We start from the raw sequence: 26982 nt of genomic DNA on the forward strand, positions 1-26982 counted from the left end.
TTCCTCTCACTTTTCTTGCTGCCTGAGCCTCTCTCGCCCTCCCAATGCGTTCAGACCGCCGCTGCCCTACTGGGACAAAGCACTTACATAACCAATCCTTCTCTGTAATCCCAGCCCATGTAGCCCCTCCCATCCCCACCCTACACTCCTCCCTGTCTCTCCTCCCCTCTGTTCCACTCTCTTTCCCTCCTGATAATGGGGGGGGGGGGGCTTGCTTGTGTCCAGATTACAATGGAAGGAGCAACATGACCTCTTAATCTTAATCTCACCCAGTTACATGTATGATCAGCATCATCAAGACTGAATCACAAGGCCTCATTCTGAACTGCTGAATCACTAGTTTTTATATTAGTGGGTGTTAAACTGTCATTAGGTGAGTCTCCTTATCATAATTTGCTGATAAAAAAGACAATGATAACTGAGAGAGGAGACTTACTTTTGCCTTGATTTTATTTTCATTTATTAAAATGAATATAATGTGTCATTAATGATTCAATTGTCACATTTTTAAAACTTTTTTTTTCTCTACCTACACCGGAGAAATGTCAATGATGGTCTCAGTCAGTCAGGAAACCCAGACAATATCAAGGTGACTTGTCATTTTGAATAACTATAGTGAACAACCACACACAACAGATGCAAGGGGAAATTCAACTCCGATAAAGGTTCTGACTAAGAATTTGGAAAGGACAACTGAAGAGGAAGTAAAGTGAAACGTAAATGGCACTTGTGACTGCTACCCATCCCCTGGCGATGGTGTGTACTAATTTAAGAGGGAACATTTACTTATATATTTATTTATCTTTTCATTATAACAGAAGAAATAACTTTGAACAATGTGGTAGCCGGGAATTATTCATATTCATATATTTATTTTCAAATTATTTTGTCATTTTAAATTTGGACGAATTTGTACAATCGGCTATTCTCTCTGAGCGCGCTCCCGCGACAAACTTCACCAACTGTGCGCGCTCCTGACGAGCGGCTGGTACTTAAGCCTGGCGTCTCGTCCGTGCTCCAGGAGCAGTGCGAATGTGTACAGCCAGCTAACGAATGAAAGACGATAAAGAGGGATCCTGGGTGTATTATTTCGCCATATACACACCTGTCTGTCTACAGTGAACTGAAGGATATTTCGTCCGAGGTAAGCGGCTGTGCTGTAGCGAATGAAACATCAGATTTTCGAGTGTAGTGTGTGCTGGGGAAAACAACAGCCCCGCTGTAGCAGACATTAGCTTCCTTCGTTAGCGCGGTGCTAATGTTGGCTGTTAGCTAGCTGTGCTTGGCAAAAAAAGCTGGATAGTCGTGTCGCTAGCTTGTTTGTTGTCATGACGCACACTTGTTTGTGGTGTGCAGTCGATTGGCATACTTAGCGAGCAAACGTGGTCGTTAACGTTTACTGGACTGTGCATGAAAAACGGTAACGTATCGGTCGCTAAGCTAACAAGTCACCGATTTAGCTAGCAAGTATGCAACGGGGGACTGCTTTACGGCAAGACGAGGCCTTCTATGTCTGTAGTAGTCAAAGCTAGCTATGCTACGCTGTTGTCTGCCTTGCCAGACAGGGCCCTTTTGCTTTCAAAGCAGGTTAGTTCAGGTCAACAGAAACCTATCGTGGCATTGTTTTGTGTGGCAGCGTCACTGGCACAACCTGGTTTAGTGACGGCCGTGGGAGAAGTGATGACTAATGTTTACTCAAAGTAAGGATTGAGGCTGCTGTCAGAGAGCCGCCGTGACTGTGTCTGACTGTGTGTGTGTTTGGCCTCTCTCAAAGGGAGGACGAGTGAATGTCAGGTTGTAGTTGTTGTTTCTCAGAGGGTCCTGAGCTGCTTTACTGCATGTTCACCTCAGTATGCATCTCTAGTGCAGCAGTCGATCAGATTGTATTATTGTTAACATGGACACCTGTAGATGAGTTGTGAACGTTGCTTTGAATAACTAAGCCCCAAAAGCATCACGGTGTGACCTTTTATGATAGACTTCATTCAGTAGAGTAGGGGAACCTCACTGGAGACCACATTTGATGTTTTTCTACCGAGCAAGGTCTCTGCTCAGGTTGAGGAGGGATTGACCTATGCTTTTTTTACCCCAAAGTTAAGTTTTCACTGTCTTTACATGTAGGTAAAGCATGTAGGTAATAGAAGACATGTAGCCATATGCTTAATGCAGCTTTTAACGTGTGATTACATCGTAGTAATAGATTGTGAGCTTGTTTGTTCATTTTTGATCAGACCAGAAATTACTTTGTAATGTTTTAAGGGTAACAGTGAGATGTGGTCATGCTGACTAAGCTCAAGTACTCTGCAAGTACAGCTACTGTATAGTACACACACACACACACACACACACACACTTGTAACAACTGCATGTAGATAACTGTGTCTGGGCGGCCCAGAGAATATGTAAATGGAGGTTCACATCTATAAAGGTGTTAGGTTGTTCTAACCAATTTACTGAAGGGGACCAATAGAACTCAGAGTTGTTTTAATATTAATGAAATAGTAAACTATATTGTCAAACTTTAGATAAATAACCTCAATATCATTCCTATATTGCTGGTTCCATTGCAACTAAAAATGGCACACAAATCTTCCCTATTTGGGAAATTTTGAATGAAATTTGAAAGTCCTTTGGCCATTAACGCAGTCTGTTACTGATAGGAAAAGTAGTTGTCTTATATATAATTGATTACAAAACTGACAAAGACTGGTTTTCACTTTACTTTTACAAACATTTTACAAACATTCTTGGTTGTTCAGAGAAAACAAAAGAACAATTACTGAGGAGATACTCTGTTCTTTTTTTTTTTTGTTTGTTTTTTTATATATAAAGACATTTTGACATCTTTTATATTCTTCTGTTGTTATCCCTGAGGATTGTGTGCTTGGTTTAATTGTGCCAAGAAGAAGAAATCTGCTACTAGGGATTGTAACAATCAGAGAGGCCTCATACTTATGAGTTGTTTGGATAAAGTGTTAACGAATGTATTACAAATGTGTCACAAGGTTATGTAAGTATTTAGAAAGAGCCACTCTTCTATCGATCACATCTTTCTATTAAAACTTGTTTTTGAATTGTATTGATTGTTCCTGTATAGAGCACAGTAAGGCATTTGATCCAGTTTATAGATAACTCTATGTTATAAACTGCTAAAAGCAGGTATTATTTATTATCAATGAAAAAAATTTCTATGTTTTTCAAATTTTGTTGAAACAGTTGTTTCAAAATAACCTTCGTCAAGAGACTTTGTCAAGAGTTGCAGGCTGCACAAAATTTGACAGAGACAGCTACCTCTTAATTTTCTCAACTTTCTATTCTAAAACCCTGGATGAGTGTCATCTGTCTTACCTCTGGCTCACAAATACAACAATGTCATCTGAAACTAACTTTTGAGCAGGGGTTGAAAGATTAGTTGGTACAAAATTTGCAGCTCAAGTGACTTCAGAAGTCTGTCAGCTGATCTGTATGTAGTGTTTAAACAGCAATTTAAGTTTTAAAAATATGTATGAAAACCAAATGTAAGGACAGCAGAAAGCCCAAGGTTATTGGAGGATATAAAGTGCTGGATAGAAAGCAGAGTATCTGCAATCTTTGTAGAGACAACTGCCGGGGTGATTAATATCATTGTGTTTGAAAGTAGGAAGGTTGGCATAATAAATAATGGAAGCAAAATTCTGTACAGTACCTTAAGGAGCTTGTTAACATACAAGATGTGATTGTGGGAATAAATCCCAAGAAAAGCCTGGTTTTCAGACCCCAGTATTCTTCCTAAAGCTTGATATAGATAAGTTCTTTTCATGATATCCACAGTCAAGAATTTGAACTGTGAACCTCTTCTTTCACAGACACACACACACACACACACACACCTGCACAGAGACGATGTTGGTCCCCGGTGCTAGTTAGGGTTGTGTCAATCAATCTATCTGCACACGCCCTCGCGGTTTTGAGAGGAGGACCAATCAGCTAAAATAAGCAAAAAAACGCACAACATACCATCCTGAGCAAAACGGCTAGCTGCTTGTTTTTTGTTTTTTTGTTTTGTTTTTTTTTTGACTCTGCACAGTACAGTGTTGGTTGTATGTAATGCAGCAGCAGAGATGAACTTGTTTTGACCCATGGGTTTTCAGTAGCTTTTAGAGAGGCTTAGTCGCTTGTTAATGTAGCTACAGGGATGGATGGATTTTCATATGTGGACGGATGTTGACAAATGCCAAGAAGGTGGAGGTTTATGTCATGGATAGGAAAGACTCATCCGCATGAAGTCCTCATACTCAGTTGAGTGTTTCCAATCCATTGATTTATTTGTGTCAGCACACCACAATATCAGCATTGACTGCCACAGTGATTTTTACTATTTAAAAAAAAAAAATTATTTCATTGTAGAGCTCATTTTCTCTCTCAAATGATGGACACGTGTCACAGGCATAGTTGGACTGGACATAGGGATAACCTGGAGAAATATCGCTGCATTGGTGGACCATGGAAATAATCCATAAAGTTTTAAACCAGAAACACTGTGGCTACACTGCTCTTGGGATGAAAGGGAGAGCTGCAAAATAAGTTTTAAAAACACACAATCGCCGACCAATGCGTCTCATACAGCTCACTCTTTCTTGCCTGCATCTCATTTCATTGTTATTATCTTATATCCAATGCAGTATTTGGTCACAGTGTGATAGCAATTACACAAAAGGTAGCAGTGTGCTGAACTTCGATGCATTCACTCATTCATCAACATTTTGAATTTCCCTTACACAAAAGAAAGAAGGCTGCTTGCAAATGATGAAGGTCCACCGGTGGGATGTTATCCAGCTGACAGGAGTTGCTGTTGTTGGTATGCAACCTTTCTGTGAACTGCTAGAGTTTAGAAACTGTTTTCCACTCCATTTTCGCTGGTAAATTCAGCCAGCTATCTGCACATACAGTTTTTGGGGGCTGATTTCCTTTATAATTTTAGTTCTGCAGTGATGATGTTGTAACCACATATGTGCACTGATGGTGCACATATGCATCAACCCAAGGGGTCATCACTTCTAACCTTTGAGCTCCTGTTGTATCTCCATCATACAATAGCTATGCTAAGGAGTGTTTACCTAGTGAGGATGTTTTACAGGTTGCTTAAAAATAAGCAGCACAGGGCTGTGCACCTTGGCTTGAATAGATTGAATTAATTGATCATGAGTTTTATGGTTTTTCCAGTCCATTTCTTTTAAAATTTCATTTTGTTTTTTACTTTAAAACGTATCTAAGAACATTGCAGAATGAGTGCCTGTGGTTTTATCACTAACATCTATGGTAGACCAAAGATGGGTTTGAAGCTATGGCCTGCATGGATCTCACCTTCCTACACAAGACTGATGTTTGTGTGTCTGTGTTTGAATCTGAAAAGATGCCACACTTAAACTGATTATCCTTGGTAAATTTGTTTCATCATCCTCAACCTCACATCTTCCTAGTATCCAAAAAGCTTGGTTTAGACATCTTGTATTTGTATTTCACACGGTCCGTCAGAGCTGTCTGTCTGCTTCTGTTGCTTCTGCCGTTACCTGACTACCTTTGTGCTCGTGCATGCACAGTATCACATGGAATAACAAGCTGGACTTGTTTTATGTGACAGTTTAAACAGCACAGGTTGTCTTAAGATGTAATTATATGTCTAAGTGTCTTTTTGTTGACTAATACTAGTTGATTTTGGGAACAATGACGGAAATTGAATATCAATATTCAATAATAGTCAATATTTATGGACAATGATGTTTTATTTTGGCATGACTTTTGGTGCTTTCTAGTGATATTTAATCTATCAAGGGGTGAATGAGAAGCTATGTGCATGCTTGCCTGTCTGTACAACCTAGTCAACCTTGTTGGCAGACCTTTGGGTTTTCATGCCTTTGCACTGGCAACAACGATGTCTGGAGACATTATGTTTTTGAGTTGTCCATCCATCTCTGTCTGTGTGTCCCATTCATGTGAACACAATATATCAGGAACGCCTGGAGGGAATTTCATTACATCTGGCACAAGCATCCACTTGGATTAAAAGATGATCTGATTAGAATTTGGTGCTCAGAGGTCAAGGTTACTGTGACCTTACGACCTCACCTTACTAAATTGGTGATACTAATCTTTGATGCCCACCCGGACAATGTGGTAATTGTATAGATTAGGGCTTGGTGCTGTGGCCAATCATGCCCCAAATTTTCATGTCAGTCTATTGATCGTTATTGATCATTTTTAATAAAGAACTGGAGAAAAGTAGTACACTACTGTGTGGGTTATATTCATGTACTGTTTGGATGTTGTGTTGTATGGTGTTGTTGCTGAGTACCTCTTCATCATGGACTGTGTATGGGTTGTTTCTGGAGATGTAACAGATGTTGGTTAAAACTAACAAGAAGTTATGTTAGAAGTTAGTTAAGTTTGTTGTATTCCTACTATTTGTCAGGATAGTTTTCCTGCACAGTTTACACACAATGGTGTTCTGATATCGTTTAGACTTAAAGAAAAAAAATGCCAAATTCGCGAGCTGACCTGCCCTCTCCGTCTTCACCGGCTTATTTTCTTACTCAACAGTTCTGTTGTTGTTGGTGCAACCAAATAACACACCTGTTAACCTGTTTGTGTGTTTATAAGGGAGAGTGCAAACTTGGGGTTTGTTCATGCAACTGTGCAACTATCTGACTTTCTATTGAACCATTTTCCTATTGCTATTGATGAAGTGTCTATAGCTGGTACATATCGTTATCGTTTTATTGCATGGGCCCTGCTGGGTTGAAGAGGTGTGCGTGTGTGTCTGTCATGACTACAACTTTGTTCTGTCAGAATCAGCTTTATTGGCCAAGCATGTGAACACATACAAGGAACTGGAATGTTTTATGTTCCTCAATGAACTTACACACTAATATCGTAGACATGGAGCAGAACAAGAGCAACAAAGCTTAACAATTCAAATCAGAATTATTATCCCTATTCCATGAATCAAACAAATTTATTAAATCCCTTCAAAGTCATCACTACATATATTATGAGTCTGGACAGACGTGGATGTAAAATGAGACTTGATTCGTTGGCAGAGGCATACATCTGCAAGGTGGTAATTCTAGTTTTTAATGCACTGTCACCTGTCACAGCATCAGCAGTGCATGTCAAGTGAGTAGAGTTCAGCTCTTCCTCACAAGATTGACAGCTGTTGTGACAGCTGGCCTGATACATGGTGTGTGTGTGTGTGTGTGTGTGTGTGTGTGTGTGTGTGTGTGTGTGTGTGTGTGTGTGTGTGAGTATGAGAGACAGAGAGCGAGAGAGAGAGACTCATTGGCTCTGTATTAATGAGGTAATTCTAGATCTTACTAATGCCAAAGGGAGTCCCGGCTTTATCACTCCCTATGTGTGTGTTTGTGTCTGTGCATGAACATAAGACACAAGGTGTTTGTGTGTGTGCACGTGCGTGGTTTTGCCTCTGCCCTGATATCCCTGATCTGTGTGGCTTCTCCATGGTAACAAGCTACTAAGCTGCACTGTTACTCAGTTGTTTTTTCTGCTGTGGAAAAGACATGATTGCCAAAGCAAAAGAAGTTATAACATCACCCCTAAAGGAAATGTTCATGATTTTTTACTTTTGTTTGACTCAAGGATTGCATATGGAGCATGGTCTGACTTATACACACATTTACAGTAATATTCCACAACTTGTAGCTAACAAAATATCCTTTATTTGTATACATATCTTGGTGCTTTCTATATTGATCTATCTCCTTTTACTTTCATCCTGAATGTGTTATATGACAGTTCTCTACAGTCTGGAGCAGGTGCAAAAATTCAATTCATGTGTTACAAGGCTCTGGACTAACTTTTTTCACCACCATCCCGAAAAACAATTTAACCATCCTGGAGTGAGTGTAAACGGTCCCAAAATGAAAATGTTGTTCCTTTTACTTTGTGAATACCACACACACACAGATTCTTTCGTTATAGATTCGATAGTTAGATGTATGCTGCCTCCTGTGGTCCAGGTTTTGCTCCTGATAACCAATATTTGTGTCTTCATTTCTTAGTATTTCCGAATATTCAGTAATGGAATGGGGGGGGGGGGGTCGGCCTAGGCTTTTGACTGGCCAACCAGAACCAATCTGGAGACACAACCACCTGTAGCCTGTGTCACACTTAGTAGTAAATTCAACACCAGACATTTTCTTTCTTCCTTCACTGGATCTTTCTAGAATAAAATTCAGTAGATCTGAGCTGATCTGACTCTGAGTATCTTAATTGGCTTATGAGAATTTCTGATGAAACAAGAGCAGAAACCAAAGACAAAGAATATTATTCTGATAAATAAACTCAGACCAAATTCCTGTTGACTTCTGCGTAATGCTTATTGTGTAAAACTGGACTTGCTGGGAGCTGTGGTCCTGAGCCCACTCTGCTGCTATGTTCCTCCTCATAGACAGTGTTCCTCCCTCCTAGTTCAACAACAATTTGATACATCTGGATTTTTCTAGATCTTAAGTTCTTTGCCCTGAGATTTTCAGCCACTGTTGTTTTTTTTACTTTGTTATTCACATAAAGCAAGTCAGCAAAAGTCCATTGCTGCTTCAGTATTTAATCAATGATAAAGACACAAACACAGACAGTAAGCGGGTGATCTGAGCTGTGAGGCTGAACTGAGCGTAGTTACCTGGGGTGACAGCGAGGGAGACAACGGCCACACAAAGCCACAGTGTGCAGTCTGCACACAGCGCGTCTGATCCCCCTCCCTCTTTCTTTCCCTAGCTCTCTCACCCTTGCAGCCCAACAATCAGCTAGGCCCACCAGGAATCTTCCCGTGCCTCCCGATCAGCCACCCTTGTTTCCCAGTTTGTCATTTTGTCCAACACACATTTTCTATCATCCCCGGGACAATGGGACGTCGATAGTCTTGAGCCTTGTTAAACAGACAGCAGGGTTCCTCCTCTGCTTCACCAAAGCTCCAGTCCATGTCAGCGAGCGGCTCTGCTCTTTTGAAGAATTATATCAAGAGTCAAGGACCATCCTATAGTTGATCCTTCACTGTGACCAAAGCACTTAATGCATCTAAAATTCAACTTGAAAATGACTTAAAGGACTTGTGTCCATCTAAAGTAAACATGAGAGTATTTTTTTAAAATAGAAGGCAAGACCTGAACCAAAATGGTCCAGGTGGCAACTGAACCTGAGCCAAAACTGACCCAAATACACCTGAATCCAGAAAATGTGGGTAGCCCTTTCCACTTGCTGATGCACTCCCTTATGTATGTTTTAAGAGTGGTTTCCTCTGTTACCTTATCTAACTCTGAGCCACATGGGAGAGCCTCTCATTAATAGTGAATTTGCTCCTGACAAGTTCCATTGGTTTGCTTACTCACACACTGTTCAATAGAGTGACATTCCTGTTTTGGAACAGTAACATTAATTTACTTGTTCTTGTGGCAGTGATGCTCAGAGGGTGAGGTGAGTGAGAGAGTGAGGTCAGGACCTATGTTTTTTTTTTTGCTGGTCAGGTGTGCCTGAGATTTCATATGTTGAGAGCAGATGATGCAGTTCATATTAGGCTGGGTTCCATCCACCTGCAAAATGCAACCCAGTGCAATGTAAATAAATCATGTAGTAAAAGAAGCAGGTAACTTAAATGTCCACTGAAGCTTCTGCTCCGCTGGAGTGATGAAGAACAGGCCTATGAAAACATCGGATCTGTGTGGAGTGACAAGGAGACTGTAATGTTAAAGTTTGACTGTCGCCCTTTTGAATATATCAATGTATTGCGCTCTTCCCCTGCTCTGGTTTAATGGGCCTGCATTCTGCAGCCAATTTGGTTGAAAGATGATACATTTGGGCAGGAACCTAACCTATTTCTTGCTGTTCTTGGCTGATTTTACATTCTTCATCCTAAAGATGTAGAGTTTAAACAGGCGTAGGGACAGTAATGTGCTGGTCAGCTTTTAAATGTACTTTACAACCACCTTTATGGACTTGTAATGCAAGGTTCATTCTGTATCTACAATGTGCTTTGTTAAATTTAGCTCAGGATTAGCTACATCACGTACTGAGCAAAGGTGAACCCAATGAGACCAGTGAAATCACGTCAAATCAGACCTATCAAAGCATTGTTAGAAAGCAGGTTGTGATATTTTGTTTAACTACAAATGGAGACTTAATGTAATCAAAACACATACTTTTGACAAATGACTGAAGAATATATTTATTTGCCTTTTATATTGGCCTTGCATCAGTGACTCACATCGGATTAGCACAAGCCAGACTGTACATGGAAATGACAGCACAATTCATTTCATATGGAAATGTGGGCTTGTGCACAACTCGGCGACAGTGTATTTTAGAACCTCCTCGCCAAGCCAAGCTTTTTTTACATCTCCAACTCACTGGTCTTGTTGTCTCTTACTTAATTTCAGTTCAGTGGTGCTTTGTTGGCTTGACAAAATTAAGACCTCTGCACTGCCAAAGCATGTTTAAGATGTAAATAATCTGTCTCTCTCCCCTTCCTCCCTCTCTTCATCTACCCCATTGTAAACCCAGGCTGTAGATGATGAAGTATTTGGGTCTCAGGAGTTGAACTGCTGCCTGGTCCAGATGGCTCATTGTTGTATTTGTTGCCCTGCCCCTTTAATAGCACACTTTGGGCATTGACTAGTGTCACTAGTGTTGTTTTATGGCTCACAGCGTGTATGTCTGCCACAGCAGGCTCTCTTTGTGCCCATATTTTTTGTGCTGCTGAATTTCTGACTGCATTATGTTGATATTGTCCGGTGATAATGTGAACAGATGCAGTGTAACGATGGTGAAGAGAATACAGCAGTGTGCCTCCTGTCTTCTTTTAAAGCTGAACAACTGTGCTTTCACACCGGTAGCGCAACCAGAATCCAGGAGCACTTCACCTAAGAAATTATGGTGTTGTGAACAACTATTCCTCTTGAAATGTGGTATGTCATGAGGACATTTTCAGTGGCATTCTTAGCAAGAGAATGGATGCAAACAGAAGAGAAGGAAAAGCTGGGTGGTTATAGTGCTTAAATCAGTTACATCTGTGTTTGAGTCTGTCCATATGTGATTGAATCACCCAGAATGCATTTTGGTGCACCATGTGAATGGGGCCAGCATCTCTTTCTGTGTACACTAAGCTAGCTATCACTTTCTCTCCTGCTGACAAACAGATTCTGGCTCTCAGTGATATTTTGGTTTCACTTTGGCTTCTTTTCCTGGCTGGCTCAGTTTTGTGTGTTTAGAGAGGGAGCCAGAGTGTATGTGCAAGAGAATGAGTGTGTATCTAAGAAAGGAACAAATGAAAAGGACACTTTTTACTTTCTAGAGTCATTGCAGATATGTAAAATGTTTACATTTTTAACATTTAAATCATGACAGCTGCAGTCCCCTGATCTAAGAAATGCACCATATTGTTTTGATCTGCAAATTCTGGCTGTAATTTTGTAAATCCCAGAGTTCAGTATGAACATAGAGTACAGGTTTTAACAAATTGGAAATTGTTAGGCGTGAGATTATTGAGTGTGATTCATACACTGGTTACATTGAGGCAAATGGTGTGAGAGGAAGTCAGTAGAAGGATTAAATGAAAAGAAAATGCAGTGAGAAAGGTATGGTGTCAACAAGGGCAGCGGGTGGTACAGCCTGCAGCCAGACAGGCTGAAATCTGAGACCTGCAAAAGCACAGAGCTAGACCGAGGGAGGGGGCAGAGAGAAAGGAACACAAGTGGGAGAAAGAGAGTGAGACAGACTGTCCATTGGGGAGAAAGACGGCAAACTATGCAGCCTCTAAGCATGAAGTGTACATGCAGAAAGGAAAATGGAGAGATACTGACATGATAAATGAAGTGTAGTGTGTTAAAAAAAATCTGGAAGAATCAAGTTAAAGTCTGTGTGAAAGAGAAATAATGTGTTGCAGAGAAGAAGGGGTTATGTGCGAAGGTAGGCAGCTGCCAGGAGAGAAAGGGGAAGGGTGTGAGTGAGCATGCTCTGTTTGGAGAGACATTAGATGCCGGCTTAGCTTCTCCCTGTTCTGCACAAACACACCCAGCAGCAGTGACACCTACCACACTCCAGGGGACAGAGAGAGCATGGCTTGAATAAAATAGCGCAGAGGAGAAAAAGTCAGGGGGAGAGAGACTTTGTCTGGGACTTTCCCTTCTTTCCCTCTCTTGCGAGCTACAGCTTTCTTCCAGCAGGAGTCTAATAGGACAGGGCTTTGTTTTCTAATCAGTAAAGTGTTGTTTTTCTAGCAACTCATCAGCACAAGATTTGTTTTTCATAGAAACCAGCCCTACTTTTGCCCTTGGAATTGGCTTTTTTTGTGCTGCAAACCCGCAATTTTTGGAAACTGTTTTGGTAAAGGACATACCTGTCCAAAGCTGGTCCAGTTGCCGATTTGGCAACAGAAGAAACAAAGGTGGAACTTGTAAAAGGATAAATATCCAACGTTGGAGAATGTCTAAAGTGACTTGACTACAATGTCTCATGTTGCCTTTAGTTCCTAGTGGCTGGGAGCAGCCAGGGAGTGGCTAGTTGACCACACACTGACAGACTGCTTACAGACTAATTTTGCAAGGCTTTCTGTGGAAGAGAAAGCAAATCAGTGAGCTCTTCTGTTTCCTTGTACAGCGGCATAAGCACATAGCAACCTGCTTGGTGCTCCTTTTTAGTTTGGCATTCAGTTTGGTCCTGATAGGCAGGTTTGATGGATGTCTTCTTCACCCAACGGATGTCAGCGACTGCTTTGCTTGCTGTTGCAGTGACTGGGGGACTTTGGAATTTGATGTTTTGTAGTTTTTGGGATTCCACTGATGCAGGCATAGGCTCTTTGGTCTCTTTCTCTTGTCCAGTCCCCAAGTGAGCATTTATTTTTCCGGCTATCAACAATCCCCATCTGCTTCTGTCTGGACACAGCTCTCATTCTTTCATTACAGCCTGCCCTGGACCCTCATGTGCTTACCCCTCCTAAATGGTGGACGAGGAGGACGAAATATGATCCTCTGTTTTGTGGTGTGTTTAGGGCAGCAGCAACAGTGTGTGGTTTCCATGGAAAAGGCAAGAGAAATAATGGTACTGAGAGGCTGCGTGAATGCCCTACCCCTATGTCTGTGGTCCAAGTGAATTTGAAGCCAGCTTGCGTAGCTCTGCAAGCTCCGCCCTGGAACTCCTTGTTCAGACTCTTCTCATGTGTAGCCAAAAGGAACGTAACCAGGACTGAAGGTGAAGGAGCTTTTAAAAGATAATGCACGTGTGCACTTGTTTGTGGAAACATTTACACCTTTACTCCTCATTAGCTGGATTAGCTTTTGTGTAACTCTCCTTCTAGCTGCAGCTATGGTGTTGTAAAATGTCATAAATTCCTGTGCTCAGTCCAGCTGTAGCTCTGGGAGTTTGTTTAGCCAAAAGTGTACACACTGTATGTTGTGACGGTATGTATGTTGAATAGCTTGTGTGTGGGTGGGAACAGAAGATGCTTCAAGCAAATGTGGCCTGTGTGCACTGTGCATTATATCTGCTGTGTATGAAAACTGTAGAATGTGTGTGTGACTGAGAAAAGAGTGGGCTATGAGTTGAGAACAAAGAGTGGCATGCATGTGTTGAAGGCCAGCGTGTTTTCGGTCTCCCACTCAACTCATGCTCTCTTCATCTAGCTCCCGTCTCTTAGCCCTTTTCTGCTTCATGGTACCGGCCAGTTGATTGACAGCTTGGCTCGTCAAGGTTGTAGCAAAAGCAATACATAAAAGCATGTTTTTATTTCCACTTTTTTATTGACTAATTTTATTTATTCCTGTTTATATTTCCACATTTATTTTCTTTTTACAGACTTATTCTTTTTTTATGGCAACCCTATGACTCCATAGCCATGTTAATTCCGAGAACGAGTGCGAGAGTGTGTCGAGTTTTGTTCAGCCCATAGACATCGAGGTTGCCTATAATAACAGCAGCAGAGTAAGGCAATTCTCCATGATGTTTATGTGATTTTTACTGAAATTGTGATTTAATGACTCAAATGTCTTTTTAAGAACCACATCCAGACAAAATCAAGGGTCTTAATGTGCTCTGATGGTGTGAAGCCTTGTTTACAGTCACAGCCTGTATTTTCATGTAAATGTATAAATTATAAATTTGTTGCTAAGAGAGTGTTGATAACACGCTAGAAGAGCTAGAGTAAAGTAAAACTCTTGGGCATGTGATGACAAGCAGTTTGTTTGTTCTGTATATCACCCAAAGCAGTGGAAAATCAGATAAAGTTGGTGAAAGTGAACTACACAGCTTATAACATTATGGAAATCTGTACATATTCTACTATGAAAATGCTAGCTCCATGCACATAGTGGCATTTACATGACTGTCATGTTTACATAGGCTCCAACTTACTGCTTCAGTCACATATTTTGACTTTTGTGTGCATGTAAACTCTGCAGTTGTTAATCTGAAGCTTGAATCTTAATAATTGAGGGAATGTCACAGAGCTCCTTAAATCAATGTTATGTCTTTTAGTTTTTTCAACTACAGACTGTCCTGAGGAAAAATTGCAAGTGCAAACTGTTTAGACAATATACTTTAGCTGCAAGGTTTGCCTGCTGTGTTGTGTTTGTAAACACTGTCTCACACTGCTGAATGTGTATGCGCTGAATACCAAGGCTTGATCCAGAACTTTAATGTATAACAACTGTGTTTATCACTTTAGAAGTGGTATCTATAAGGCAGGTACCTCAGTCATATTGCAGTTGCTTTAGCAGCGTAGATGTTGTTTTTTCACTTTCAAAATAATGAGTCTTCATGCTTGTTTCCATATAGATTGTTTAAAGCCACATTATGCAACTATTTACCATAAAAGAACAGCTTCAAAATCATTCATTTCATGGTACTTAACCTAAAATTGTGAGAATAGTGCCTCTGTCATTTCCATGCCCTGCCCTGAACGCCTCTTCTTGCACTGTGTAACTTGAGTTAAACATGTTCAGTCTCCCAGAAGAAGTCTGCAATGCTTAACATCACACAGCAGCAATGGGCTCTCAGACTGCTAAAAGAAGAAGCTAGCTTGGTATTCTCCGTATGGATATCATGGCAGAGGCAACGGGACTAGCTCCTAGCCTTTATGTTTTAGCACACAATTGCCCTGGGTTCAGATGTTTTCGGTCAATCAGATTAGCTGAATGCTGCCTTGACATGAGAGAACAGCGTCCTGTAATTACCACTTGTGGCTGTAAAGGCCTCAGTTGTCCCTGCTCAACACAATTTATAGTGTTGCTTTAAGAGCTTGCAGCAATACAACACTGCTATTTTAAGTAGCATGAATGACAGATATGCAATATACTAAGGTCAGACTTAAGTCTTTTCCAGCTAATGTTTTGGCTTTTACCTTTTGTGGTATAATGGATGCACTGTATGTGCATCTGAGCTAAATCTATCAACTTGATTCAGAGTGAGAGTCATGCAAAAGTGATTTCAGTCAGCTGAGAGACACTTATGGAAAAGTTTTGCATCAGCATACTCCAATCCTGACTACAGTAGCAAGGAGCCACTGACTTAAACACGTGGGTGGAGCTTTATCTGTTTTATGAAATATGAATTAACAGTGCTGGGAAAACGATGGAGCTAACAGACAGTACAGTAGGAATCAATGATTGTAAAAGTCTCAAGCTAATGTCCAGTGCATTAGCAGCACACTAAGTGTCTTAGATACCTTGAATGAGCATTGTTCAGTCTAAATAAGTGTACAAGACAGACAGTGCCTTTCGTGGTCTTTAGTAGCCTGGTAGCACCGTGGAAGAGGCTGCGATAAACTTCAGACTGTGTCATCATAACAATCAGATCTGCTTCATATGTGAACTGACTTGAGCATGTATGATACCCACTGTCAGAAATGACAGAACCAGGCCACCACTGTAGCCAGTGAAGGAAGATGTATGTGTACCACAAGTGTAGCACTGCATATTTTGCTTCCTGTCTGTTGCTTCATGGTTATTTGAGAGATTTGTTGCTTTGTTTCTCAAAGTCCTGTTTGTTTACACTGTCTTTTTTTCTCACTTTTCAGAGGTCCCCACATTTCAAGAGAAGACGAAGGCCTTATTTGGAAATCTTATGGACGAAGGTGAGTAAATATCTCTCTGCTAATGTTTTTTTTCCCCTCTCTTCACCTGATGCCCTTCAGCTGTGTTCTATGACAGCGACAGCCTTCTTAGTAGACTGTTTCACAAGTGTGTGTCCTGATCTCCTTCTTGTAGTCTTAGCTGTCAGTTGAGTTGTTTCCTCTTCAAGGATTTGCAGCTTTCAGTTGGGCAGCTCCTAGCACTATTGCTCTTCCTTCAACATGATGTCTGTCTGCTAATACCCTGTCATTTTGCCTCTTGTTAAAAAGTGCATAGAAAACTCTGTGTTCAACAGAAAATTGTTTATCCCTTCCCATATACCTGTATGTTGCTCCTCCTGAACAGAGGGTTGTGTGCCGAGTCATTGTTTGTGACTGCTCATCTCTCTGCCATCATCCTTCCCTCCACCTTCTAGACACAAAGCAGTATGTGCTCATTTCACTCTCTCTATCTGTTGAGCTGACTCACTCTGTCTCCTCAGCCCCTCTGAGCCCATGTTTTCACTTCCTTTGTTCAGTGTTGCCAGATTTGGCCAACAGCCAGAGCCTTGATGCTGCCCAATCATTGTATCATTAGTCTAGTTTCTAATTTTCACTTAGTGTTTTTCTCTGGACATTAGTCTTCACTTATATCAACAGATAAACTTTTATCTGAAAGAGGAAGTATTGTTGTTATGGTTGCCATGGATCCAGTTACTCTGGGGCCACAACTCAAGCTTTTTTTGTAAACTTAAAATTCACCCTGTAAAATCTATTTGTATTCTCCTGAAAACAAAAGGGTGCTGGGGCTTGCTTATCTGTATTTGTCAGTCACTTCTTAGTCCCCATGTGCCAGCTGAACAAGTGATACTATGTTTATCCCCCCACAAACTCTCTTTAGCTGGGCATGTTGCTACTTGTTGTAGCCTTACGTGCTGCCAACTAGCTATTGGACCTGCTGTTAGAGAGGTGGGCAGATTTTTTGTCAAGTAGTATTTAAACCATAGATGTGATTCTTACAATATAGGCTTTTTACCATAACCTGTGCTTCCATGCTGGTGACGTTTTCAAGAGCCTGTGTATTGTTTGGCCAATCATAAGCAATATATGAACTACATCAGTCACAACTGTGCTAAGCTGTAAGTGAACTATATATCATTATCCCTAAATAGATGACATCCTCACGGTAGAATTAAAACAATATGTTTTTATACAGTCCTATTGGGATCGGGTTTGGCACCTCTTCTCAGCTCTTAGACTATAAAACCTGCCCCTTATCTTGGCCTCCTGATCTATTTCAGGAAAGTGTGTTTAGCCATAGATTAGTTCTATTCACTGAGCACTGAGTCAGTATATTTCATCCTAAATTAACTTTAGCCCATTAGTCATTGCCATACACAAGCATCTTCTGTTTCTTCTGAAATGAAGAGGGATTGTTGCAGCCAGTCTAGATTGGCAGGTTGACACTTGGAAATTTCTCACTGACTTGCATTGACACTTGTCATCTCCAGTGGTCACGCATATTATAAGATAGAACTGCAGTGTTACATTTGTTTGACAGCACCAGTCAGCCACACCCCAACAACACAACTACCCATGCTCACATGCTCTCTGTGTGTGTGTGTGTGTGTGTGTGTGTGTGTGTGTGTTTGTGTGTGAGAGACAAACACACAGCTGGCAGACAGCCTCCACTTGTGATAAGTTGATGTGTCCTTATCAAGGCTTTTTTAAGCGAAAGGAAAATGCTCTACAATGAGTCCATATATAGTGCATGGTATGGGTCAGTTGTATTCGTCTGAGTTGCGCTTGAACTGAACAGAGGCAAAGGTTAAACTTATTTAGTTAAAGTTGATGGTACAGGGGTATTTTGTGCTTTTAAAAATTAAGTAAGTTAGTTATTGAGCTTGATAGAATAAATGTTCTCCAAAAATGCTGTGTGAGTTTCCAACTTGGATGTATAAAATGCTATTTTAAGTGTATTTTTATAGGGATACAGTGAATTTAGACATACACATGCTTGTACATGTTTCATGAAGCTACCCATCCACAGCAAATGACTCTATCCTTGCATTTAAGACAATAGCATTGTCTTCAAGCTGGATTTGCCAAGTCATGACTCCCTGTTCGAAGCCACCCTATGTTAGACATTCTAGTTTCACACGCTAGTTGACTGTGACCCTGGCCTTGGACAAGCTGAATGTCCTGAGCTAGGTGAATGTCCTTAGCTAATTTGGTCCCACTGCTCTTAGTGCTGCTGCTAGCATGCTAGCCAGCTAAGAAGATCTATTAATAGCTGCTAAGACAGTATCTTCATCACAGCAGACGTGTTTATAGGCAGGCAGGCACAGGAACAGCGAGCTCATTAGATCCCGTTTGTACTTCTGCTGTTGGCATGAGTGTGTATATACAGAGAAGCTCTACCCAAGCAGCCCTGCCTGCTGGTAAAGCTGCCAGTTAGCAGGCTAGATGCAAGAGGGAATGATTATGATGTAGATAAAAGCATCACACTGAGTATTTATGGTTATTGGATGACTTTAAACCATCTGGGATGGGTCAAAAATGTCATGAAATTACAAATCACTGAAAGACTTCCTTTGTAGGCATTTTGGAATTAGTTATTGGCTTTTAAGTGCTGTTTTCAAAAAGTACAGTTTATCAGTTTTACTTTTTTACAGATATTTTTAAAAAGCTGTTTATTGTTAGACTTCATAAAAAGAAAAGGATGAGAAGGATCTAAATGTTGCACTAATCAAACATCCCAATATGTTTGTTGAGTAAAAGAATTCAGAAGACCACCCAAGATGGTCTCTGACTCCCAACAAGTTTTTTCTATTTAACATCTTTTAATTTAACTGCTACTTTAGGCAAATTGAGTTGCCATATTCAGAGCTTTGGCAGCACTCTGTTGGTTGGTGTTAATTCCCCAGCTGTTGTACTGTCTGTCTACATATTGCTGCATTATCTCACCACCTGATTCTCCTCTTGTCTTCACCTCCCACATACTATCCTCCCCTCTCTTCACATTCTCTCCTCTGCTCTGGGTGTCCCTGTAGTGCGTCTGTCTGTGGGTAGGGCTATAAAAAGGATGAACTATGCGGGGGTAGCAGAGTAGGTGGAGACATGGGCATGCACAGTCATCCCCACCCAAACCCCTGTACTGCCCAGAAAAGATTTGACCTCAGAAACAGTTGCCTTACCTTCCTCTTCTTCTTCCTTTTTTAATCTCCACTCTCGCCCTGCTGCATTTTTTTTGACACCCCATTGTCCTGTTCAATTCGAAGTTTTTATTTTTAAGGCTACTTGATTCTAAACTTTGCTGTCTCACTCTCCCCCCACCTGCTCCCCCTCCCTTTTTGTATCATCTCCTCCACCCTCCTCCCTTCATCTCCACTGGCTCTCCTCCTTCCTCTCGTCTTCAACACATACCTATTCCCATGCCCATCGTATTCACTGGCCTCTCCTCCACCCTCTCCGTAGCTCCATAGGCCAAACCATACTTAATCACAAACCTGTTACCAAGGCAACTGCACAGCACGATTGGAAACAGCAGCTCCACACACACATACACATACACAGCACATCTGAGTTCACTTTACTGTCTCGTTGGTTTTTTTTTTTGGTTTTTTTTTTTTTAAACATATATGACTAAGAAAATCTGTGCAGCTGCAGCACTAACTTGGCGCTCGGACAATAACAGATATGTTGTACATGGTAGGTGAGAATACTGATATGTTGTCTGCTCATTCTATTATTGCTTTTTTGTTGTTTTTTTTTTTTTTAAGCGAAGATACTGTAAGGTTTCTGTCTGCTTGTTGCTGCCAGCCATAGAGAGAGAGAGGGTATATCCCCCTATAGAAATATACTGCCAAAGACAGCAGTCTAATTGGTTTGAAGAGCAAATGCACTGCGGTTACAGACATGTAGCCTGCAGCAGTCACACAATATTGGGTAGTGTGATAGAATGACTAGTTTACATAGTTTGAGACAAGTGGGTAACCACACTGATTGTTTCTTTATGGCAGTAAATCTGTTGGGTGTTCTATGACAATCTATTTGACATTTATGTATACCAATAAGTTGTAGATCACGGAGTGCCATTGCAGTGAGAAGTGTTTATGATAGATGGTTAAACATGCAATATATGGTAAACATGCTGTACAGTGGGTTGTGGGTTGTGGCTCTGGTTGACCCTGAATGCTGTGAGAACTATAAAGACTGGTGGATATCACAGATGACATGAGTATGGAGAAGCTCAGCATGTAAGCTGAATAGTGCAACTGGTGAAAGCATGTGAGGAGGATGGAAGTTACATTTCCCACATTTGTTCATCAGGAGGTAAGTTACAGGGCTGTCACGGCCTGAAACACTCCTCTCTCACATGATGATGATGGTGATGAAAGCTTGCTGATGGGGCCGTATTTGGAGCCACTTAGGCTTGCTTAAGCTCTCAGCAACGGTCACTGGGTTGTCAGTCTCAGCCTGCCTGTCGTCATTATCTCTCTTCCCACATTTCTTTAGTGGATTGCCCTTCAGTTTTGATGTAGAGGTGTCAGAGGTATACAACAAGGAAACAGAACTGTCACAAATATGTGAGTAAATAAAAGGCATTACAAGGAGAGCTGTAGACAATTGGTCATACTTAGTTTCTGATACAAAAGCTTTGTGTCTGTGAAACAGTGCAGTAGGATCTGCTGAAAACTTTATCACAACAACCCCTCTCTTTGTCTTGTTACCAGAAATGAGTCGCCAGACTGCCACCGCGCTGCCCACAGGAACCTCTAAGTGCCCACCCTCCCAGCGCGTGCCCACCCTGTCAGGCACCACAGCCTCCAACAGTGACCTGGCCAGCCTGTTTGAGTGCCCTGTCTGCTTTGACTATGTCCTACCCCCTATCCTGCAGTGCCAGTCCGGACACCTGGTATGTACAGTCCGGCCTGGAAAGTAACCAGAGCCAGTTGTTGCAATACGTCTTAGATATCATTTAGAATATCTACTTGCGTAAATTTTTTAATTTGTAAATAAAAATTTGGGTGTAGTAATGCAGTGTTTCCGCTGGTAACATTTCTGTGTGGCGGCCTGCCTCACCAAAATCTTTGTCAAAAAATCTAACCAAATCACCTTGGGGATTCAACAACATATTTTATTTCAGGAAAAAAAAAAAAAAAAATATATATATATATATATATATATATATATATATATATATATATATATATATATATATATATATATATATATATATATATATATATATATATATATATATATATATATATATATATATATATATATATATATATATATAAATATAGAAATCTAGTCTAAAGCATTTCATAAATGTGCAGTTTAACCCTTTTGATGCATTGAAATAAAAATCACATGATAAAATGATGGCTTGCAACATTTGTCTGCATTAAAATTTTGGTTGAATGTTTATTCATTGGTGGTTTATATTTGAACAATTTTAAATTAGCAAAAAGGGTGAATTACAACAAAGCTAAATTTACATGTTAGTGTAAGGCAAGAATCCATGATAAAGACATTTAAGGCCTTGAAGCACACTGCCTGTGTGGCGTGTTCAGAACGTCTGACACCTTTCACCATAGTTTCAGTGTCCGAGCCCAATCTGAATATGACACAATCATATAAATGTTATATTTTTAACCATTTTAGCAGCTGCATGTGGAGACAGTGGAGGCCACATGTACTATAGCAGAAAATAGCAGAAAGCTAAAGGCTAAAATCATATAATGCCAATATTTGAACAGGTGAAGGGCAGAAATGTGTTCTCTCTCTGTTTCTCCCTCTGTGTGTGTTTCCTTTACTGAGATCTGTTTATATCTGATATATGTTTCATAAATATTAGCCAATAAGATCACAGAAAATGGAAATAGAGATTCCAACAACTACCACTAAGAGACTAACGCCTCAGGGCGAAAACACTAACTTGTATTATTTGTCCCTTCCCAGGTATGCTCCAACTGCCGGCCCAAGCTTACTTGCTGCCCCACCTGCCGAGGCCCCCTGGGCTCCATCAGGAACCTGGCCATGGAGAAGGTGGCTAACTCTGTACTCTTCCCCTGCAAGTACGCCTCGTCGGGCTGTGAAGTCACCCTGCCTCACACCGACAAGACGGAGCACGAAGAGCTGTGCGAGTTTCGGCCGTACTCCTGCCCCTGCCCTGGCGCCTCCTGCAAGTGGCAGGGCTCTCTGGACGCTGTCATGCCTCATCTGATGCACCAACACAAGTCCATCACCACGCTGCAGGTCAGACACTGACTGTGGTCCTCACTATCTTGAACAAAGTAGCCATAATGCATTTCACCGGTAGCTGTTTTGGACCCATATCTATAACATACTTAATGTACATTTAATGCTTCTCAACTTCTCATGTTAACATAATGGAGCCATGGCTAATGGACACTTGCTCCATTAAATGTATATACATGGATTAATTGAGTTATATGTAAAATATAAATTGAACATTTCTTAGCAGATTGATAGGTAAAAGGTGTTAAGGTCTTACAGTGCACTTAGTAAGCAGTGTACCAAGGCATCCTTTTGTGTGGCAAACCTAAAACCTCTCCAAAATGGTAAAAATGTCCTTTCCTCTATTTGATTTTTCTATTTATTTATGTCTTTTAACAGCTGATCACTTTGATTTAGTTACAGACATATTTATTATAAGAATTGACAACAACAAAATGAGGGTGACTTTAAAAACTATTACACTGGCTTGTCTGAATGTCAGTTCTGTGGTGCTCTGGCCCTCTGCAGGTCATGCCTGTGTAGCAGAGATCACTCACACATGCATTACAAGACCTGTACTTGAAGGCTGTTCAGTTTTTCTTCATCAGGGCAGAGAACACAGCACTTCCTGCCGGCTGTTGTCTGGTCCAGATGATCTGAGGAGATCACATCAGTAACAGGTTTAGGAAAACGTCCATCAGGCCCCTTTTCAGCAGTATCCGCCTGTGTGCCACATTCATGTGCCATGAATGACACAGCAAATTCAGTCACAGTGCAGCTTCATGACCAACACAAGAAATCACACTGGCAAACGACAGTAATGTGTAATAAATACAAGCACTTGTTTACCCTGCAAAACTGTCTTCCTTTAAAGATGATGTGATCCACAAAAGAGTCAGTGTTTCTGATATCAGAGCCTCAGTTGCTCAACAATTCAGATTCAATTGTAAAATCCTCCAACCTCTCCACCAAGATTAAATGTTACATTTCTGTTGTTTTCAGTGAACTCTAGTAACTTTGGGACCTGCATTATGACATAGTTTTTAGTTTTGGTTTGTGAGCAGCTTGTTTCACATGTAAACAAACTGTAGATGCTGGCAGCCACACACCAAGTGACACTGCACAAAGGGGTGAATACTGGTTTTTTAGATGTAAGGACGAGACTGTTTGGACGTGTTATCATATACATGGTATATCATATTAGGGATTAAATTGTGTATGTTGCTTAGAATGACTTAAAAGTTATTGTCTTGAGCGCAGTCTGCTTTTTATGCCTCCACACCAGAGGCAGCCAGGGCCATAGGCATTATGTTTTTAAGTTGTCTGTCTATCCACATATACGTCCATCCCATTCTTGTGAACAAGATATCTCAGTAGCACTTTGAGAGTATTTCTTTAGATTTGGCAGAAACAAGGATGAACTAATTAGATTTTGGTCATCAAAGGTCACTGTGACCTCATAAAACAAGTTTTTTGGCCATAACTCAATTACACAAATGTCTAATATGATCAAATGATAAAGTGATGACATTTTATATCCAAATGGTCACAGGTGAACTTGGAAACTATGATATCATGATATCATGTCCTGCAAAAACATTATTCATCACTGTAACTCGGGAACAGAAGGGAAGATTGTGACCACTTTTCCTTGCTTACTTGACTGGTCGATGGAGGTATGCAACCATCTGGCAGCAATTCTTTTTTTGCGTTTGTTTCTTGTGTTTTATGTGTTACATGTAATGATGAAATCAATGCAGCACCCCTTTTTAGTTACCATGCTGCATTTACCAAAAAGACGTGACAACAGTTGACATTTCCATCAGTTCTCCATGTGCGCTGGAACAGCATCCCCAGCAATTTTTCCATCCACACATTCTGTATAGCAGCACTGGTAATGATGTATAAATTAAAATTGTCATGGTACACAAGTCAGCAGTGTTTTCCTCTGAAAGTAAATTTCCTGCAGTGGCTCTAAAAAACCTTTCACAAACAATTCTGAAGTTTTGACATTTCTCATTATTATGTAACCTTTGTGTAACTTTTATGTGTCTCTGTCCAGGGGGAGGACATCGTGTTCCTGGCCACGGACATCAACCTCCCTGGTGCGGTGGACTGGGTAATGATGCAGTCCTGCTTCGGCTTCCACTTCATGCTGGTGTTGGAGAAGCAGGAGAAGTACGACGGCCACCAGCAATTCTTCGCCATCGTGCAGCTTATCGGTACTCGCAAGCAGGCCGAGAACTTTGCCTACCGGCTGGAGCTCAACGGGCACCGGCGCCGCCTGACCTGGGAGGCCACGCCACGCTCCATCCATGAGGGCATCGCAACAGCCATCATGAACAGCGACTGCCTGGTGTTCGACACGTCCATTGCACAGCTGTTTGCCGAGAACGGCAACCTGGGCATCAACGTCACCATCTCCATGTGCTAAGAACTTTGAAAAGAAGAGGGTCAAAAAGTTACAGATTGTCGGGGGCATTTTTAGGGGGTCCAATCAGTTGTGACCTCACAGCGCCCCCTCTCTGCCCCACCCCTAGAGACGTGGAACTGGACTGTCTGAACGGGCAGCCGTGGAGGCCCAGGGGGTGGGTGGGATGGATGAATGATGAATGGATGGAATGACAAGGACATAACTGTGTAGTGATGGCTATAGACTTCTAAACACACACATATAAATATATATGTGAGACTCGTGCACGCACATGCAGTCTCACCCTCTCTTGGTCATAAACACGGACACAAACTGAGAAGCTGTTCAGTCAAACTCGCTCGTCAAACACTCGTTTCTTGGTCACGTCTCTCTCTCGGAGCGATATCCCGCCACTCTTATTTTAGTGTCTCGCTTTCTCCTCCTCCCCTCAGTCATTTCTGACACTACAGTTCTCCAGCCTTTGCTCCGAGTTGCTGGAGGCTGGTCACAGCTAAGCAGCTCTGTGCCGTGACAGCTACACAACGAGGAAGGCTCAAGCTATGTCTCAACACGGACTCCTGGTCAGTGCCAGATAGCTAACCAGCTATCTATCTTTCCCTTCTGTCTGTAATGCACCTCAGTACCCGTCAGACCTCCCGGATCAAACGGTTCACACAACACTGACACTTGCAGGGCCAGGGCCGCGGCTGTGGCTGGTATTGACTAACTCAAACTGGAACCCAGAGCTCATCAAAACTTCCTTATCATAGATTTGGATATTTATTTTCACCTGTGACTGACATGGATGTGGATAGCTGGGACTGGAATTGTCACCCAAAGGCATGGATGGCTGTAGCACCCAAAACAACCTCTGATCTGCATTAGGGTTCCATGGATGTCCATCTACATCTGCGATGTAAAACATCCGGACAGGCTCATCTGGTTTCCTTCCAGGCCACAACGGTCCACCCCAAGGCTAAAGATTGTGCATCGGACGCTCTTTAAGTAGTTGACTGTCATTGTTGATAGTTATTAGACTCTGCTCTCATACTGTATGGATTTAAGAAGGCCCTCAACTACATCAGCTCTGGATTTTTTTTCTTTTTTATTTTCATGAAGTGGACACAACAGTGACGTTATGACACACACACACACACATAAACACACACACATACACACACACTTTCAGTCTCTGCATTACAGGCTGTGTGTGTACAGGTGTAATAGTGGATGAATTGAGTGTGTGTCGGAGCATCTTTGACCGAGGAACAGGATGTTTTTTCTTTTTGTTTTTTTTTTTCCCCTCAACGAGGAAAAACACTGCATTTCAGTTGATTCAGTTTTCTTTTTGAGTTTATTCTTAAGTCTGTATCTTTTTAATTATTTTAGTTGTATTTTTTTTGTATTAGAGGAGAGAACGCCGTGTGTGTGTGTGTGTGTGTGTGTGTGTGTGTGTGTGTGTGTGTGTGTGTGTGTGTGTGTGTGTGTGTGTGTGTGAGAGAGAGAGAGAGATGGACATTTGGCAAGAAGCCTGCTCTTTTCTCCCTTCCATCTTTCCCCCGCTCTTCTTTCATTTCCACTCTGCCTCCTTCTCGCTCTGTCTGCCAGCGTTGGCCTCAACCACTGACTGACTGATCACCCAACTAGGAATGAGGGACAGTTTCTACCGTTATAATGTTGCTATTGTTATTATTATTAAATGGAGATTATCATAATTATCATTTTTTGTAATGACTTTTAAAAACAAACGTTAAAAGGCAGTTGTAAAACTTGTGGCTCAATGTCAGTGTTTGTAGTTAAAAAGCAAGTTGTGTCGTTCTTCTGAAGGTTTGTTTGTTTTGTTTTTTTTCCAGAGTTGAATTGTTTTTCCCCATCTGTTTGTCTCTCTGTCCTTTTTGTTTGTGTGGTAAGTCTTTTGTTTTGTTTTTTTTCCTTTTTTTGTCTGTGGGGAGGGAGGGAGGTCAAGCCAATCATCTCTCCCTTTCTCTTCATGTGGAGTCTCAGTAATGTTGCTGCTCTCCCTCAGCTCCTTGACTTTTTTCTGTTTTAATTTGTCATTAAATAAATCTATCTTTTTCATATCTAGTGTCTTCATTTCTTTCATTGTATGCCTCAGAATCTGACTGTGGCTGTGCGTTTTTTAATCCAACACTGAGGAGTGCTAATTTATGTCTGGGGGTCCCCATTGTCTTAGTATTCTGCACACCAGTGGCACAGTGCACAACCTGCTGTT

The 26982-nt window shown here is 41.3% G+C and overlaps 1 protein-coding gene across 2 annotated transcripts; it reads left to right on the forward strand.

Annotated features, from left to right (window-relative positions):
* Positions 1-977: 977 nt before the first annotated feature.
* Positions 978-26830, forward strand: siah1 (siah E3 ubiquitin protein ligase 1). 2 transcript variants are annotated; one of them, XM_071457463.1, is made up of 5 exons: positions 978-1144; positions 16055-16111; positions 20824-21005; positions 22058-22354; positions 24399-26830. In XM_071457463.1, the coding sequence occupies exons 2-5, from the start codon at positions 16102-16104 to the stop codon at positions 24768-24770; spliced, it is 861 nt and encodes a 286-aa protein (XP_071313564.1). In that variant the 5' UTR covers positions 978-1144; positions 16055-16101; the 3' UTR covers positions 24771-26830. The 2 variants fall into 2 exon arrangements, with proteins under 2 accessions (XP_071313564.1, XP_071313556.1); XM_071457455.1 differs by lacking the exon at positions 978-1144 and adding an exon at positions 11585-13233.
* Positions 26831-26982: the final 152 nt, after the last annotated feature.

Source organism: Trachinotus anak, unplaced genomic scaffold (assembly GCF_046630095.1).
Source record: "Trachinotus anak isolate AG129_WGS33_773 ecotype Australia unplaced genomic scaffold, CSIRO_AGI_Tana_v1 ptg000002l, whole genome shotgun sequence".
Classification (NCBI taxonomy): domain Eukaryota; kingdom Metazoa; phylum Chordata; class Actinopteri; order Carangiformes; family Carangidae; genus Trachinotus; species Trachinotus anak.

Excerpts from the sequence above, each read along its gene's own strand:
- siah1 (XM_071457455.1), top strand. The coding sequence starts at position 13,116 with ATGTCTGTGGTCCAAGTGAATTTGAAGCCAGCTTGCGTAGCTCTGCAA. Across the intron at positions 13,234-16,054 it reads GAACGTAACCAGGACTGAAG|AGGTCCCCACATTTCAAGAG; the intron begins GTGAAGGAGCTT and ends CTCACTTTTCAG. Across the intron at positions 22,355-24,398 it reads AGTCCATCACCACGCTGCAG|GGGGAGGACATCGTGTTCCT; the intron begins GTCAGACACTGA and ends GTCTCTGTCCAG.